This window comes from Gouania willdenowi, chromosome 10, assembly GCF_900634775.1.
Source record: "Gouania willdenowi chromosome 10, fGouWil2.1, whole genome shotgun sequence".
Classification (NCBI taxonomy): Eukaryota; Metazoa; Chordata; class Actinopteri; order Blenniiformes; family Gobiesocidae; genus Gouania; species Gouania willdenowi.
In genome coordinates, this window is record NC_041053.1 from 11986877 (window position 1) to 12001607 (window position 14731).

At 36.5% G+C, this 14731-nt stretch overlaps 2 protein-coding genes across 4 annotated transcripts in view; both read right to left on the reverse strand.

Moving 5' to 3' along the window:
- Positions 1-8946, reverse strand: part of klhl4 (kelch-like family member 4) — a 52668-nt gene extending 43722 nt beyond the window's left edge. Inside the window, exons 1-2 of one of the 3 annotated variants that reach the window (XM_028458982.1) lie at positions 8818-8901; positions 1155-1595 (exon numbers count right to left, since the gene is read on the reverse strand). In XM_028458982.1, coding sequence (XP_028314783.1) covers positions 1155-1588 — 434 coding nt within the window. In that variant the 5' untranslated portion in view covers positions 1589-1595; positions 8818-8901. Of the gene's footprint in view, positions 1-1154; positions 1933-8817 lie in introns of those variants that run through there. The other 2 variants (XM_028458983.1, XM_028458981.1) reach the window with 2 other exon arrangements.
- A 2697-nt stretch (positions 8947-11643) lies between these two features.
- The window catches only part of ahnak (AHNAK nucleoprotein), a 37185-nt gene continuing 34097 nt past the window's right edge, over positions 11644-14731 (reverse strand). Inside the window, exon 9 of the mRNA XM_028459049.1 lies at positions 11644-11777. Within this exon, the coding sequence (XP_028314850.1) occupies positions 11644-11777 (134 nt within the window). The remainder of the gene's footprint in view (positions 11778-14731) is intronic.

The following is a 14731-nucleotide window of genomic DNA, read 5'->3' on the forward strand; positions in this document are numbered from 1 at the left end:
AGGAGCACAAAAGTGGTTTCCTGAATAATTAAAAGGTGGTTTTATTGGTTTATCCCAGCAAGCCTGTGGATAGTGATAGTGAGCTCTCCCTGGGTAACCTATGATGGCCGCTGACAAGGCAGAGTGGACTAGGAACAGATAGCTGTGTGAACGAGCTATTACGTGCCGAATTAAAAGATCATCATGTTTGATAAGCTGCAAATAGTAAGGTTGGAAAGTTAGCAGATGCATGGTTTTGTCTTTTAAAGTTTGAGGTAAAACATTTAATCCTATGGACCAGGGGTTCTCAATCTTCGCGTCAGTATATTGTATATATTTACCCTTTTTCTGCAACTACACCAAAATTGCCATATTTTAACTTATTTTCATCACTTTTTCTTGCCATATTTTTGCTCCTTTAATGCATATTTGCAACATTACTGCCATTTCTGCCACTTCTCCATCAAATTTCAATGAATCTCTGCACATTTTTTCCACTTTCAAGACATTTTCAGCACTTTTAAACCCTTTCCATTACTTTTCCCACCTAATGTCCCAAAAAATGTTAATTATTTTAACTTTTAGCCTCTTTTCACCATTTTTCATGCTTATTTTTTCCAATTTAACCACATTCATGATTTGTTATGCCCATTATTTAAACTAATTGTTTAAATACTCCACTCCAATTTGCAACATTTGACCAATTTCTGTGGTTTTTAAAATCTCATTTCACCATCTTGTCCACCATTTTTGATCACTTTTAACCCATTTTAATTTTGATTTACATCTTTACGATGATTATATGCTATGGATGAAATAATATTATTATTCAGATAAATAAATAAATGGGGTTATCACAGATTCATAGACCATCATTTTGCTCTTTTCACCATATTTCAAATTTAACCACATTCATGATTTGTCATGCGCATTATTTGCCAGTTTAAACTAATTGTTCCTACTCTTTAAAATTACTTCTTCAATCTTCATGTCTGTGTTTTTCAACCACCTTCAGGTACGGCGGGGGTTCCCCAGTCTCTGGTACCTTTTATTTTGGGGGTCATGGGCTGAAAAGGTTGACAACTACTGCTATAAAGAGTCTGATATCTAAAACTTTTTTGGTTAATATTGTTTGCATTGTTGATGATGATAATGATACCTGCCCACTGTCATACCTCTCTCTAGCTTCCACCTCAGCAGCAGCTTCTTCAGTGCTTTTCTTAACATCCTCTTCAGTGTTTGCTTCCTCTTTCCTCGTGGCGCTGGGCGATGAGGAGCTTTTGGACGACTCCTCGTTGAGCTGCAGACCTTGGATGGAACTCTGCTGGTGATGCCACGACTGGTTCCCTGCTCGGACATGAACAGGTGTGGGCCCCGGTGTGGGGGCCAAGATACTGTGGATGGGACTGTTGGTCTTCCGTAGTCCTCTTTGACTCTTGAGGCGCCCCTGGACAGGTGTCCCCCTGTGGTCCAGGCCATCCTGTTGGATGTAGCCTCCAACACCTCCAACGCCACTGCCAGCAGAGCCTTGGGACGAATGGCTGAACCAACGCCAACGGAACCTGAGGATCTGCTTCACGTCGAATTCCTTCTTGCCGGACACGGACATTCCTCCTCTAGGTTAGGAGACGAAGGCAGTGATAAGGAGAGTCCCCAAAAAACATGGAGAGCAGAGAAGAGAAGAGCCTTGGATTCAGTATTTCTGCCTCTTCTCTCTTAACGTCTCACTAGTATCATGATAATCCCCCCTCCTCCTTCTCCTTCTCCTTTTACTCCTCCGTTGTTCTTTTAGTGAAGATGGAAAGCTCTGCAGCTTTTGTTCCTGTGCCTCCCTCCAACTCTCCCTCTCTGTCTTTCCCTCCTGTGCTGCTACTGCTGATATTGCTGCTGCTGTTTCTGAGTTAATGCACATGCATGATCCCCCTCCCTCCTCTCTGCCTACACCGCTTTGCTTTCTCTCACACTCTCTCTCTCAGCTCGTCCCTCCTGAGCACACACACACACACACACACGCACACGCACACGCACACACACACACGCACACGCACACGCACACGCACAAATGCACACACACAAACAGGCTCTCAATTTTTCTCCAATTTTGTGTGTGTGTGTGTGTGTGTGTGTGTGTGTGTGTGTGTGTGTGTGTGTGTGTGTGTGTGTGTGATAACAGGGGCTGCCTGCTCTTGCTGCAAGGGGAGGGAGGGGGTATCACAGAGCCAGGGATGATGAGGTCACACCTTATCAAAGTAAATCAATGCTTGCGGAAAGAAAGGTAGATAAATCTGAATCTGCTAACATGAAAAATAAAAAAAATTAACAAATAAAGGACATGTGCAATGTTGAAAGCACGATTAAACGAAGCAAAGAGAGAATAGTTTCACACCTACACATCTGTGCAGGCATCTATCCTGACATCAAACACAATCCCAGGGGGAGATTGTCTCAACGTAGGAAGTCGAACGGAAAGAAAAAGTCTATTCAGTCAGTGTCGAAAGCAGCCTTGTTATAATAAGTGAAAAACTACATGTTGATGCACACTCAAGGTCGAAAAATCCATTAGAAAAGCCATTTTCAGTCGATCCTTGTTGGGAATAAATTCAATATGACATGAACACTGCTGTACGATAACTAAATATATAGTCGCTTGTTTCATAAAAATGACAAAAGTGGAATTGTTAACAACAGCAGCTGACATCCGAATCAGTGTACTATTCTACTGACATTTCGAGAACTGTGTCCAAAACACAACAGGTAAAAATGAATCAAAACAATTTTGCCCCTTTGTCCATGTAAGGATCCATCATTTATGCAATACAGAAGTCACTTAAAGGGGCAGTATTATATATATATAGAAAAAAAAAACTTTATAATGGTTTTGCTACAGTGATATACATCCCTTTGGCCTAATTCAGAAGGCCAAAGTTTAAAAAGTCCTGTTTCCTCCCCCCTTGTTATTCCACATTTTGTAAAAAGTCAGCGCCAAACGGGCAAGTTGGATTTTCCCCCAATAATACGTCATAAGGTGGAAACTCCTCCTCCTGATAATCCTGGCTCCACCTACCCTATAAGAATGTGAGCTCCTCCCTCTCAAACTACCTCAGAGGTAAAATAAACATAGCGAAGGCAGTTTGATATCACAGTTATATCACAGGTTATATATTTACATTCAGTATATAGATAATCCAGTATATAGATAAGCCGAAGGGCAATCACAATCAGTTTCACTTTTAGTAGACGTTATAACGCCTTGTATTGCTTTTATGGGATGATCTGACGTGTTTGTGACCCAATGCGACGCAGCAGTTGGATAAAACAACGGACTATAGTTTTAAATGGACTATTCTTGTGGTCAGTAGATGTTAGGAGGAGAAAAAAGACTGTTAATGATGTACTACTGCTTCTGCTGTGATAAACAGTGAGTAAGTTTACGCCCACTCATGCATATGTGTGAAGGCCCAAAAAAACAGCCTGTTTTTAGGAGCGCTCTGATATTGACTTTTCAAAGTCCAGAAAACAGGCAAGTTTGGGAAAATAAACCTTAAATACTATGTTGTTGGGGTTCTTAGAACAAATGAAGTTGGGTGAAAAATAGCATAATACTGGAGCTTTAAGCTGATATCCAGAGTTTCTGAGAAATCTATGTTAATGTATGATTCTTTTAACTAACTAGTCTTTTACTATGGTCTACTGCCGGTGGTCATTCATATACATTAATGTATATAAGTCCCTCCTTCGTCCTATAGACCTCTATACAAATGGAAACCATCGCTGAATGCTCCCAGCCAATAGGCTTTGACTTCCTGTTTTTGAGACTGTCAATCAAAGTGAATGTGGAACTGTGCACGGAAACAAGGCCGTGCGTCGCAACAGCAAACAGGTAAATATGATTTTGGCTCTTACCTGACCCATAGACCTATATTAATGCGACCCGATGCGACCTTGTTATGTTCCGCGATGCTCGCGCAGAAAAGTGGAGGCGTGGCTTCTGGTAGATTGCAGAGGCAGTGGGAGGAATTGAAGCTGTTTAGGGTGGGACATCGAGATGTTTTTCAGAAACTCTGGATAGCAGTTTCAAAGGTCACTTATATTAGCACATTTCCCTTTATCTGAACAAACTGATCAGCCTTTTTAAAGTGTTAGCCATAGAATTGTAACATGGTTCCACAGTTTTGTGTTTAATTGTAATTGACAGTTTGCATAGATCGTTTATGCCAATTACAATTACAAAGTCCATTATGTGAACTCAATTACAATTCAATCATGATCACAACAGCAACAAATATTTTCAGTTATAGTTAAAATTATAATTATGCCATAATTGTAATTAATTTACAATAATTGACTCCAACCCTGCTATACATTAGTGCTATGATTTAAAAAGTTGACTTGACAATGTAATGGGCTATCTATGCAAACTAGAGCATTAATGTCAATGCTGTAATATTGGTACTAAAAAATCTAGAATTCCCATCATTAAAAACCAGTGTGCATTTTTTCTAATAGACAAATTACACAATATAAAGCGATTGCACAGACAACCTGTTCTATTTATCATAAGTCAAGGACAACACAAGGCTGCCCTCACGCAACACATCAACATGTTAGGTGTCAGACTGGCACTGTTATTCCCATTATTATCCAGCATGCGACTCCCCAGTAGAGACACAAAAACGCCTTTGATCATATATTCTTAGAGTGTTCACAACAGGGAGAAAAGCTCCTTCTGTTTAACCACAACAACAACTTCTAAAATCTCCTCCTGCAGCTTTGAAAACAAATTAAATTACCAGATAAATATACATAATTGATGATTATTAAGCTGTAGAAATTATTAATAGTTATAAATCAGGCTTTTTAAAGCAGGGCTAATACTAAGTGGGATCCAGCAGCTCCTTCATCTTTTTAACCATAGAAGAAGTTACATTAGTGTGAAAACAGCATCGACTGCACTAAGCCACACGTTATACTGTATATCACACGTTTTATGTCCACCATATGGTTACAGTGAGTCCATGTTGTGTAGAGTTATCATATACTGTATATGATTATATACAGTATGATGTGTTTGGTACATAAGCATTTATGTTTTTTCTTTTACATTATTGTGTATATTACCATAGTGTTTACTTGGGAATTTTTACTTCATTCTTAAAGTGTAAAAGTCCCACATTTATTTTGCACTTTTGAATTAAGTCACATTGAAGACTTTTTTTAATTAATTTTACAAAGAAGGTTAAGCTTGTTTAATATGACATTTTATTGTCAGAGAACTTTGAATATATATTTTAATGCACCCTATTGTTTAACCACGAGAGTGAAAAGAGCTCTTTTTTTTCACTCCAGCATTGATTTTTTTTAATAAAATTGTATTTTGAGATAATAGTCACATTAAATACAAATGTCCCTTATTCATGAAGGTACACATTTTGTTTTTGTTCTCTGTTTAACCTTTTTATTTGTGTTTTATTGATCACGTCTAAACTGAAGATTGGTTGCCTCATATACACTTGAAAGCCCAACTGAAAATATCAATCAATAATAACAACAAAAAATCATACATTTCCACCATGCTCACGCCAATTAATAATACTTGAAAAGATTGTAATTTGAAAATATGTGAAAGTAGACTATGTATTATTAAGGTATGACTTTCTGTGTAGTTTTTCACCTAGCAAACTGAGTAGCTTAGCTAAGTTAAGAAAGAAAAGGTATTTATGTAATAACAGCACCCACATTTTATTCAGATAAGCTTAATTTTTTAAAAATAAAATTACTTATTTCATTAGGTCAATCTAAATGATCACATGGTTCTCACAGTGCACTCTCCTGACATTTTGCTCACAATGCAATGCATGACAGAGAGGAAAATGAAGTGGATGGGCAAAAAATGTGTAGATAAAAACGATTTTTATTTTGTAAATTCAAGCTTAAAATAATAATAATAACATTTTATTTTTTAAATTTTTATTTATATATTTATTTATTTTTCCCACAACAGTTTTTTCAGACTTTTTTGCATTTCGTCCTTGTGGGTTACCGTAGCGCAATGTGAGCCAGCCCTTTCTTTGTTTTACCCTTTGAATAGGCTATATGTGTCCCACAGGCATGTTTTATTTGCACTGTGCTGAGATGCTCATGGAAGAGTTTATTATTTTTTTAATTGTAATGTTATGTTATAAAATATGTGGTTATCTGATTTCTTAATCAGATACAGTAATTTAAGCTACTGTGAAGTAGCTGTTGCACTTTTGCTTAAACCTGGGATAAAGCTTAAAATAGTTGAATGACAGAACCTCATTTACTTTTTATTTTGGGATTGTTCTATGCATTTTTACTCTTGAGGACAATCACAGCAATAAAGTTGCACTTTTGACGATATGTCTGATGTCTGCAGTCATTTTAAGAGTATTGGAAAAAATAAATAATTGAAAATCAAATCGAAACTCAATTTTTTTTAGGCAAAATCGCCCAGCCCTAAGGTGGGGGTTTGAACATGTATGAATGACTGAACGTTGCCTTCCACTAATTTAACAACCCATCTAATAATAAGTGGTTCTTTGCCACAGCCTCATGTATGTACATTTTAAATCGAATACATAATTGCACTTTTTAATATATTATTCTAATATTTCTCTGAACTTGCTTTACTTTTGACAAATATTGCCGTCAACTTTTTCCTACTTGAGTTGGCATACAATCACAAATTCCCAAATGCGAGCCAAAGCAGAGAACTAAAATGGATACTTACTATCGTAAAAATATATAATCCAGTGAATATTTAGTTGAAATACATTTTTTTATCAATATTGTTTGAAAATTGGTTGTTTTTATTTACCATAACTGTATTTGTTTTTTGATTTCATATCATTTTAATAAAAAATACTTTTTTTATTATTTCTCTCTTTGTGTAAGGAATGAGGATGCATAGGGTTAAACTCTAACTATTGACCTACATTTATATTTTTCAGTTGTTTTCAAGCAACTTGTGTGAATAATTATTCATTTATTTATTAATGTGCACAAAACTAGTTGTTGCAACATGCAACAATGAAAATAACTGTACTCACGTTACTGTAATTGAGTTGCTTTTATGGGTACTTGTACTTTTTTGAGTATATTTCTAAATTAGTCATTTTAATTGTACTTAAGTACATTTTAAAAGAAGTGAAGTAATCAGATACTGTACTTTTCTACACCTAACTGTTACTGAGTAAATTATTATTTTTTGTTGTATATTTTTTGTTTAAAAAAATCAACAGACATTCTGAAAGTACAAAAATTTAAATAACCAGTCAACATATAACTGCATCACATCATAGTCGAACAATCAGATTAAACGTAATGCACCGCGCCAAAACAGCTTTGAATGCCAGTTATTTTAGCCTGAGAATAATTTTTATTTTGAATTCTACTCATTGGTGTTATTTTTTTTTTAAAAATAATTGTACATTTTCACAAATATTTTATTTTATACAGACTAATACAGTGCCCGTCGGAAGTATACATTCATGTGGGAGCATAAGGAGTATATTTGCGGGTGCAAAATGTGGGTGCAATTTTCCTGGTTTAATTCTATGAGACATGCGCATGATGAATGTGTTTTTTTTTTTTTTTTTTTTTTTTTTTTTATTCATTTTTATATTTTTTTTCATTTGGTGTATTTTTCTGTAATATATGTTTTTTGGAGTCATTGTGTGTGTTTTTGGAGCCTTTTGTATATTTTTGTGCATTTCTGTAGTCGTTTTGTGTACTTCCTGTATAAATATTGTTTAGTCTTTTGTTTTACGTCATTTGTGCATTTTTTGTATAATTATTGTTTTTTGTTGCATTTGTAGTGTTTTTATAGTGTAGTTTTTCGCATCTCTGTTGCCTTTTGTGTATTTTTTATATAAATCATTAGTTTTGAGTATTTTAAGTCATTTTCATATTTTTGTTGTTTGGTGTGTGTGTTTGGGGGGGGGGTGAAACCATTCTAAATTCATGCGTACCAGTCCATCCACGTGTACCTGCCTAACTTTCACTAAACTTATCTATTTTCAGTAGTTAGGTGTAGTGGCAGGTGTGACGTGAGTGAAGCTGCAGTAATCATCAGGTGGCCTTCACTATGTAACATGTAAACACTTAGATCTGACTCAGAGCGTAACACTGCCTACCACCCTATGGACGGGTCCACACACACACATCCACACATCCACACACACACACACACACACACACACACACACACACACACACACACACACACACACACACACACACACACACACAGACCTCCCTTGAATTATAGTATAGATGCCTTTGTGTAAAATGAAATTCAATTCAAATTGTGTAAGATGTGGTCTCTTTCTTTTTAGGGTTACACATGAGATGTTTACTTTATGCAAGGGAACCGTGGCTAGATTTATTACCAACAATAAACGTGAGTAACTAACTTTTACTTTGAGTACTATTTAATTTAGCTACTTTACTTGTACTTAAGTACAATTTCAATCAAGTAACAGTACTTCTACTTCAGTAGGATATAGCAATACACTGAAAAAAGTTTTCTATATAAAAAGAGGTTTCAGATAATAACCACACAATAAAAAGTTAGGTAAAATAATCAGAATCAGATCAATTAAATGATGAAAGCCAGTCAACTTTCATTCTACATTGATCAGTACAGATTAAAAACATACATGATCACCTAATCTATGGTCACATTTCAACTTCCAACAAGAATGATGCACTTTAACATGATCATTACTGCATATTTGACAATGGATAATGCATGTTGGTTTATAGATAGCAAAGTTTATCCACAACATATTGTTTTCTATATACTTTTTTCCTTACCTTTGTGCTGAAGTGGTTGACTTTCTGCTTCAAAAAGAACGACAAACAGACGATCTGTGTGGTTGTTTCCACTCGTTATTCATTGGGCTTTCTTCATGTGTTTTCCTCCTAACAGAGGAAAGAGGTACTTTCCTCCTTTAAAGGAAACTCCTCACAATTTCCTTCCTCAGCTCTACAACCGTTGCATTCAAGCAACAATAACACTGGGATCCTGTGTCCTGTCAGAGGATTTACATCCAAAAAATCACATGAGTCTACAGTGCCAATGAAGGTGTAACATTGTAATTTGTTTTAGTATAGTTTTAAAAAATAATAATAATATCACCCTTAAAACATGATTCAAGTAAAACAACAAGAAAAAGTAGAAAATGAAGTTAAAAAACAGAATAGACATGTCATGATTTATCCACTAGGTGGCAGATTTAGTTTTTTCAGCATCAGCATTCGACCCATCTAATATTATATAGGTTTTCCTCAATTCTAAGATGTTTTTTGGCAGGGGTGTCAAACTCATTTTGGTTCAGGGCCCACATAATGCCCAGTTTCATATTATTGGGCCCTAATTAAACACGTCCACTTGTGAAGGGCTGAATAACATTTATTTTAGGTGAATTTATTGTGGTTATAGATATTTGGAACTTAGATAAATGTAGTAATTTACCAAATGTCTAATGCACGTGTCAAAAATCAAGGCCTGCAGACCATTTTTGACCCATTATCAAGCGCGACTCACCCATGGGGGATGCGGGGGATGCGACACCTACACTTTCATAAAACCAAAAATTCATCCCCCTCACTTTTTACAGAGGGAATCGTTGCTGAAAATGTAATTGTCCACTTCGGTTGATTGAACGGTGATCAAGCAAATCATAGTCAGCCATTTGACAAAGCTGCAGTTCCAAGAAGGTAAACAAAAAATGAGTAACAAGTGGCAAAAAAAATGGTCCATAAGTGGCAAAAAGGTGTCAAGAAAAGAGTGAAAAGTTACTAAAAACAGCCAAAAGCAGTCCAGAGTTGCATACAAAGAGGAAATAGGTGGTATGTATTGGAGAAAAATAGCTTAAATAAGTAAAATGGGGCCATCAATAGTGAAAACGATGTGAAAAAATGTGGGACAAAAAGAAACAAAATGTCGGGGGGGAAAGGAAAGTATCACTGACTTAATAGCAGCTTTATCATGGTTTTAGTAAATAATTTGATAAACTAAATTGGGAGTCTATGGATGCACCACATTTAGAACACCCTCACTTTTAAAATAGCTGCTCCACCCCTGCCCATCTTCACATCTAAGTAAGCAGAACAAAGTAACTTTTTCACCGTAATAAATCCTTCTCATAGTCCCTGTGAGGGTAATACAAGTAATTATGGGGTGATTGGGGGTCTTTCATCTCCCCCTGCTGTCTCTGGCCAGAAAACAGCACTTACAACTTTCCATGCCTCCGACCTGGTGGCAAGATGCACTGCTTTACGACAGCCCAATACTAGCCTAATGCTAGATTATGACCAGACCCGTGGCTGCACACGGTTGTTTACAAAATCACTTCTCTCAAATTTATATCATGGCAGAGCCAGTAAAAAAAGACCTTTGTCTGAGGAACGGAGCAACTCTGTGCAGTGACAGCTCAGCAGCAACACACAGCAATCACACACACTGTCGTCGCGGCAACAGGCACGTACACACACTTGCAACCCAGCGCTTCATCAGGCAGCACACACAAATATTCATCATCCATCCATCCATCCATCCATCCATCCATCAGAGATGCTTTGTCAGCACACAAACAAACACATCACACACATTTCCACACTCCCTTCCGTATTACTCCCACATCATTCATTCATTTATTTTACTCGTGTCTCTATCTCATACTGTTCACATGGTCACATGGGACTGTATGTGTGAAAGCACCCTTAGTCACTGATGTAGTAGGATTTTTCAGTGATCGTTGCTACTTTCTTGGGAGAGCAAAGATGCGCATGTAGCTGTGGGGTGGGGCAGGCGGTGGAGGGTGCGGAGTGTTTACAACAGTGACATAACAAAAGGGATCTTTAGGGGGAGCGCTAAGTGCAAGTTACTTAGTTCTGCTTTAAGATGGAAATTTCCTGTTAAAACAGGATTTCTGAATTAAAACCTTTTAATCTAATGTTTTAGCATCACTGCTTTGCTTTAGAGCAGATTCTTTTTTAACTGTAAGTACGTAGTCATTTACATTGATTAAGGTCATCATAGGGCATGTGGTGAAATTTGTGTCATTTCCTTAATAATAATGCTTGGATTATTGTAGTTTGGGCTCATTGTTATCTGAGAGGTATGTTATCCCTAATAAAATTAGTCTGACACTTAAAGCTGATATCCGAAGTTTCTGAGAAATCTATGTTTATGTATGATTCTTTTGAAATGTGAAAAAATACCTAGCTTTACTATGGTCTACTGCCGGTGGTCATTCATATACATGTAACCCACAGAAACATGTTGATGCATTGATAAAGTTCATAAGGTATGTTACAGTTTAAAAATAACAAGTTTAATATATTATATAAATATGGGTAAACAATACTTTCGTTCTGTTTTAAAAACACTTCATAACTATTAAAAGTACCCAAGTATAAGTTAAAAACATGTAAAGTATAGATGCTTTTGGTGATTTAATTTTTGTTTTATTGAGAAGAGCTAGAAGGAAGTGCTGCGTATACAACTGGATCTGATGGGCGTATTGCTTTGATCACTTCCAGAGCTGGCACCTTTAAACTCTCCATGATCCTTCTCCTTTTGTCTTTGTCAGAGCCATCACTTTTCTCAACCATCAGGTAACCTTGATCCAGCCATTAGTCAAAAAGTTCCTCTCCAGCCAGAGTAGGTACAATACCCGAAAAGACGCGCAGTAGGCGATACGCACCGCTGTCCTTAGCAGGTTTGTTTATCTTTTCTATCAGATCAGCAACCACACGAATGAGAGAGTCTTCAGGAGAAGGGGTATGCTGTGACTCAGTGAACAGAGCTTGTACATCATTCAAGTTTTTTTTCCCTCCGTCTGTAAAAGAGCATTCAGTTTGATGTTAAAATCATTATGAGGATTGGGCTTACCGAGGAGGCCCTTACCTAGTATAGTGGGTAAAGGTGGGCTACATACATTAATGTATATAAGTCCCTACTTCAAACTATAGACCCCTATACAAATGGAAACGATCGCAGAGTGCGCCCAGCCAATAGGCTTTGACTTCCTGTTTTTGAGACTGTCAATAAAAGTGAATGCGGAACTGTGCACGAAAACAAGGCCGTGCATCACAACAGCAAACAGATAAATATGATTTTGGCTCTTACCTGACCCATAGACCTATATCAATGTGACCCAATGTTCCGCGATGCGCATGTAGAAAAGTAGAGGCATGGCTTCTGGCAGATTACGGAGGCAGGGGGAGGAAGTGGAGCTGTTGAAGGCAGGACATCGAGATGTTTCTCAGAGACGAACAGTTTTAATGAAATTTTCACTTTGAGCAAAACCATCTCATGGGTCAAACTATATGCTATGGTGGGCCAGATTTGGGCTGCGCGCCTTAAGTTCGACAGCCTTTCTCCATTGTATCTGGCACAAAAAATGACATTAGTAAGAAATCCTTTCAATCCTAAATACATTTTTACTGTGATTCAAAAGGTGTGGTTGCATTCAGCACAAATAAATGCAAATTAGTGTTAGTGTTCATGTAAACTTTGGGATACATAATTTAAAGGCTTTCTCATATTTTCTAGATATAGAATAATTGTGGTCAGACTTATGCTCCTTCCACTTACAGTCAACCATTAACAGAGTTAGAGGTGCAACAGGCCAAGGCCTAGCACAACACCATCTCCAGTATGCATTCATTTGTTTTTTGCCTGTTTTATGGAGTTAAATTCATGTTGTAACCTCAAAAAGACACAAACTCACACCAAATGAAAGAGTGCCAAAAGTCACATGACAGTTGACAAAAAAAATCCCTCAAGTATGCAATTCTACAATGACCAAAAAAAAAAAAAAATCCACTTCAAGGATAATTTAAAACATGTTCTTAGCATGTGTAAAAGTTTTTAAGTATGGTACAAATAAAACCCTTCAAGTACAAAAACAAATTACTGAGCAAAAAACTGTCACGTGACTTTTGGCACTAATTTTTCACCTTGCAGATCTACTTTCTAAGAAATGTATTGTTTTGTATCTAAATGATTGTTTTGGTAATTGTAGAAATGTTTATGTGTGCCAAACACATAGGTACACTTCTTATTTGCAACACTGAGTTCGTTTGCAAATTGTTGGGGGAGTAAAACATTTCGTTTGTTAGGTTTTGGCATGTTTTTAACTCCGAACTGTAGCTCCTGGAAGAAATTGAACTTAGGTATGACATGGATTCCTATCTAAAACTGCATGTCTCACATCGACATCAATGAGCTTTCCCTGATGCTGGATTTCTTTTTCTTTTTCTTTATACATTGACTATTGGATACTTTAACTCCGATAAGAACTGTCGATTTTCAGACATTCTATTTGCTGACTGTTGTATCCAGGACATATACATACCTGTCAAGTATCCCGTTTTGGCCAGGAAACTCCCGTATTTTACCCCTCTTTCTCGCCATCTTCCCGTATTAGTATTTTCCCGTAAATATCCCGTATTTTAATGTAATAATAATTAAAAGATGCCTTACTAAACTGAACGCTGTCACTAGCCTCACGAGAACTGCACCTGAAATGGCCTGAGTGGCAGTTCTCGCGAGATTAGTGCTGACAGCGGCAAAAAACCCGGAAACAACTCAGAAGAGAGATGAATGAATGAAGACATTCCGGCAAAAAAAACAAAGAACTCATATAAATACGTTGTGAAATGTGACAGAGTTTATCTTCCTAAAGAGCAGGAGGATGGGACACAATTACACATTCTGTTAGATTAATAACTGAGATTTTAGCGTCTCCACGGGGAAGGAACGATGTAAAGCAACATGAAAAATCAGCCAATCATAAGCGCCGCAAATATACAGTCCTTTCAAAAAGTGTTAAAGAATGTAAAGTCTGTAACACATCTGAATAATAAGTCATTAGTGAATACCAGAGAACCACATGAGTGAGCATGAGAAATTATAAGAAAATATGTAATGAAAATAAATAAATATGCAATGTGTGGACTTGTATATACTTGTCAACAAAGGTAGGTCTACCAGATTCTAATCACATAATTGTATTTAGTAAGTGGTTGAAAAGTGGGTATTTTAGAATTCTTGTACACTTGTCTTAAAATATAAGAAATTCTGGAGCTTGGTTGGGGTGGTGGGACGTCTACTAGCGGTCGCCTGAAATTGTCCCTTATTTACAAATCCAAAACTTGACAGGTATGCATATATGTGGAGTGGTTAGGAAAAATCTAAAAATCAAAAGTCAAAGGTGATAGCAATATTATTTCTGTTATAAGATATGAGCATCTAAACATCATGTACCATTGGGTATTAATACACTGCAAGCAAACAAAATATATCAATAATGCATACCCTCAGTTTTTGCAATAAGTCTGTATTTCTCCATCTTCTAAATATAAACATAAAAAAACTTGCCATACACAAAACATAATCCTTAGAAATATTTTATTTTGTTAGTTGCACAGAAAAAATAACCCAAAAAATTATTCTCCATAATATCTGTTCATTCTGACAATAAAAACATGTTTGTGGAAATGAAAAAAAAAGACAATGAAGTAACTGTTTATTTAAGCATCATTAACGTAAGCAATAAGGTCAACAAGGAGACACTGACATGAATGTAGAACTTATCTGTTAAAAACATAGTATTTTTTAGAAAGCAAAATAGATAAAAGGAAAAATTTGTTGTAAATGACAGAAATTAGGAAAACGCTTGCACAAGTACAAATAGCACTTGATCATATTTCCAAA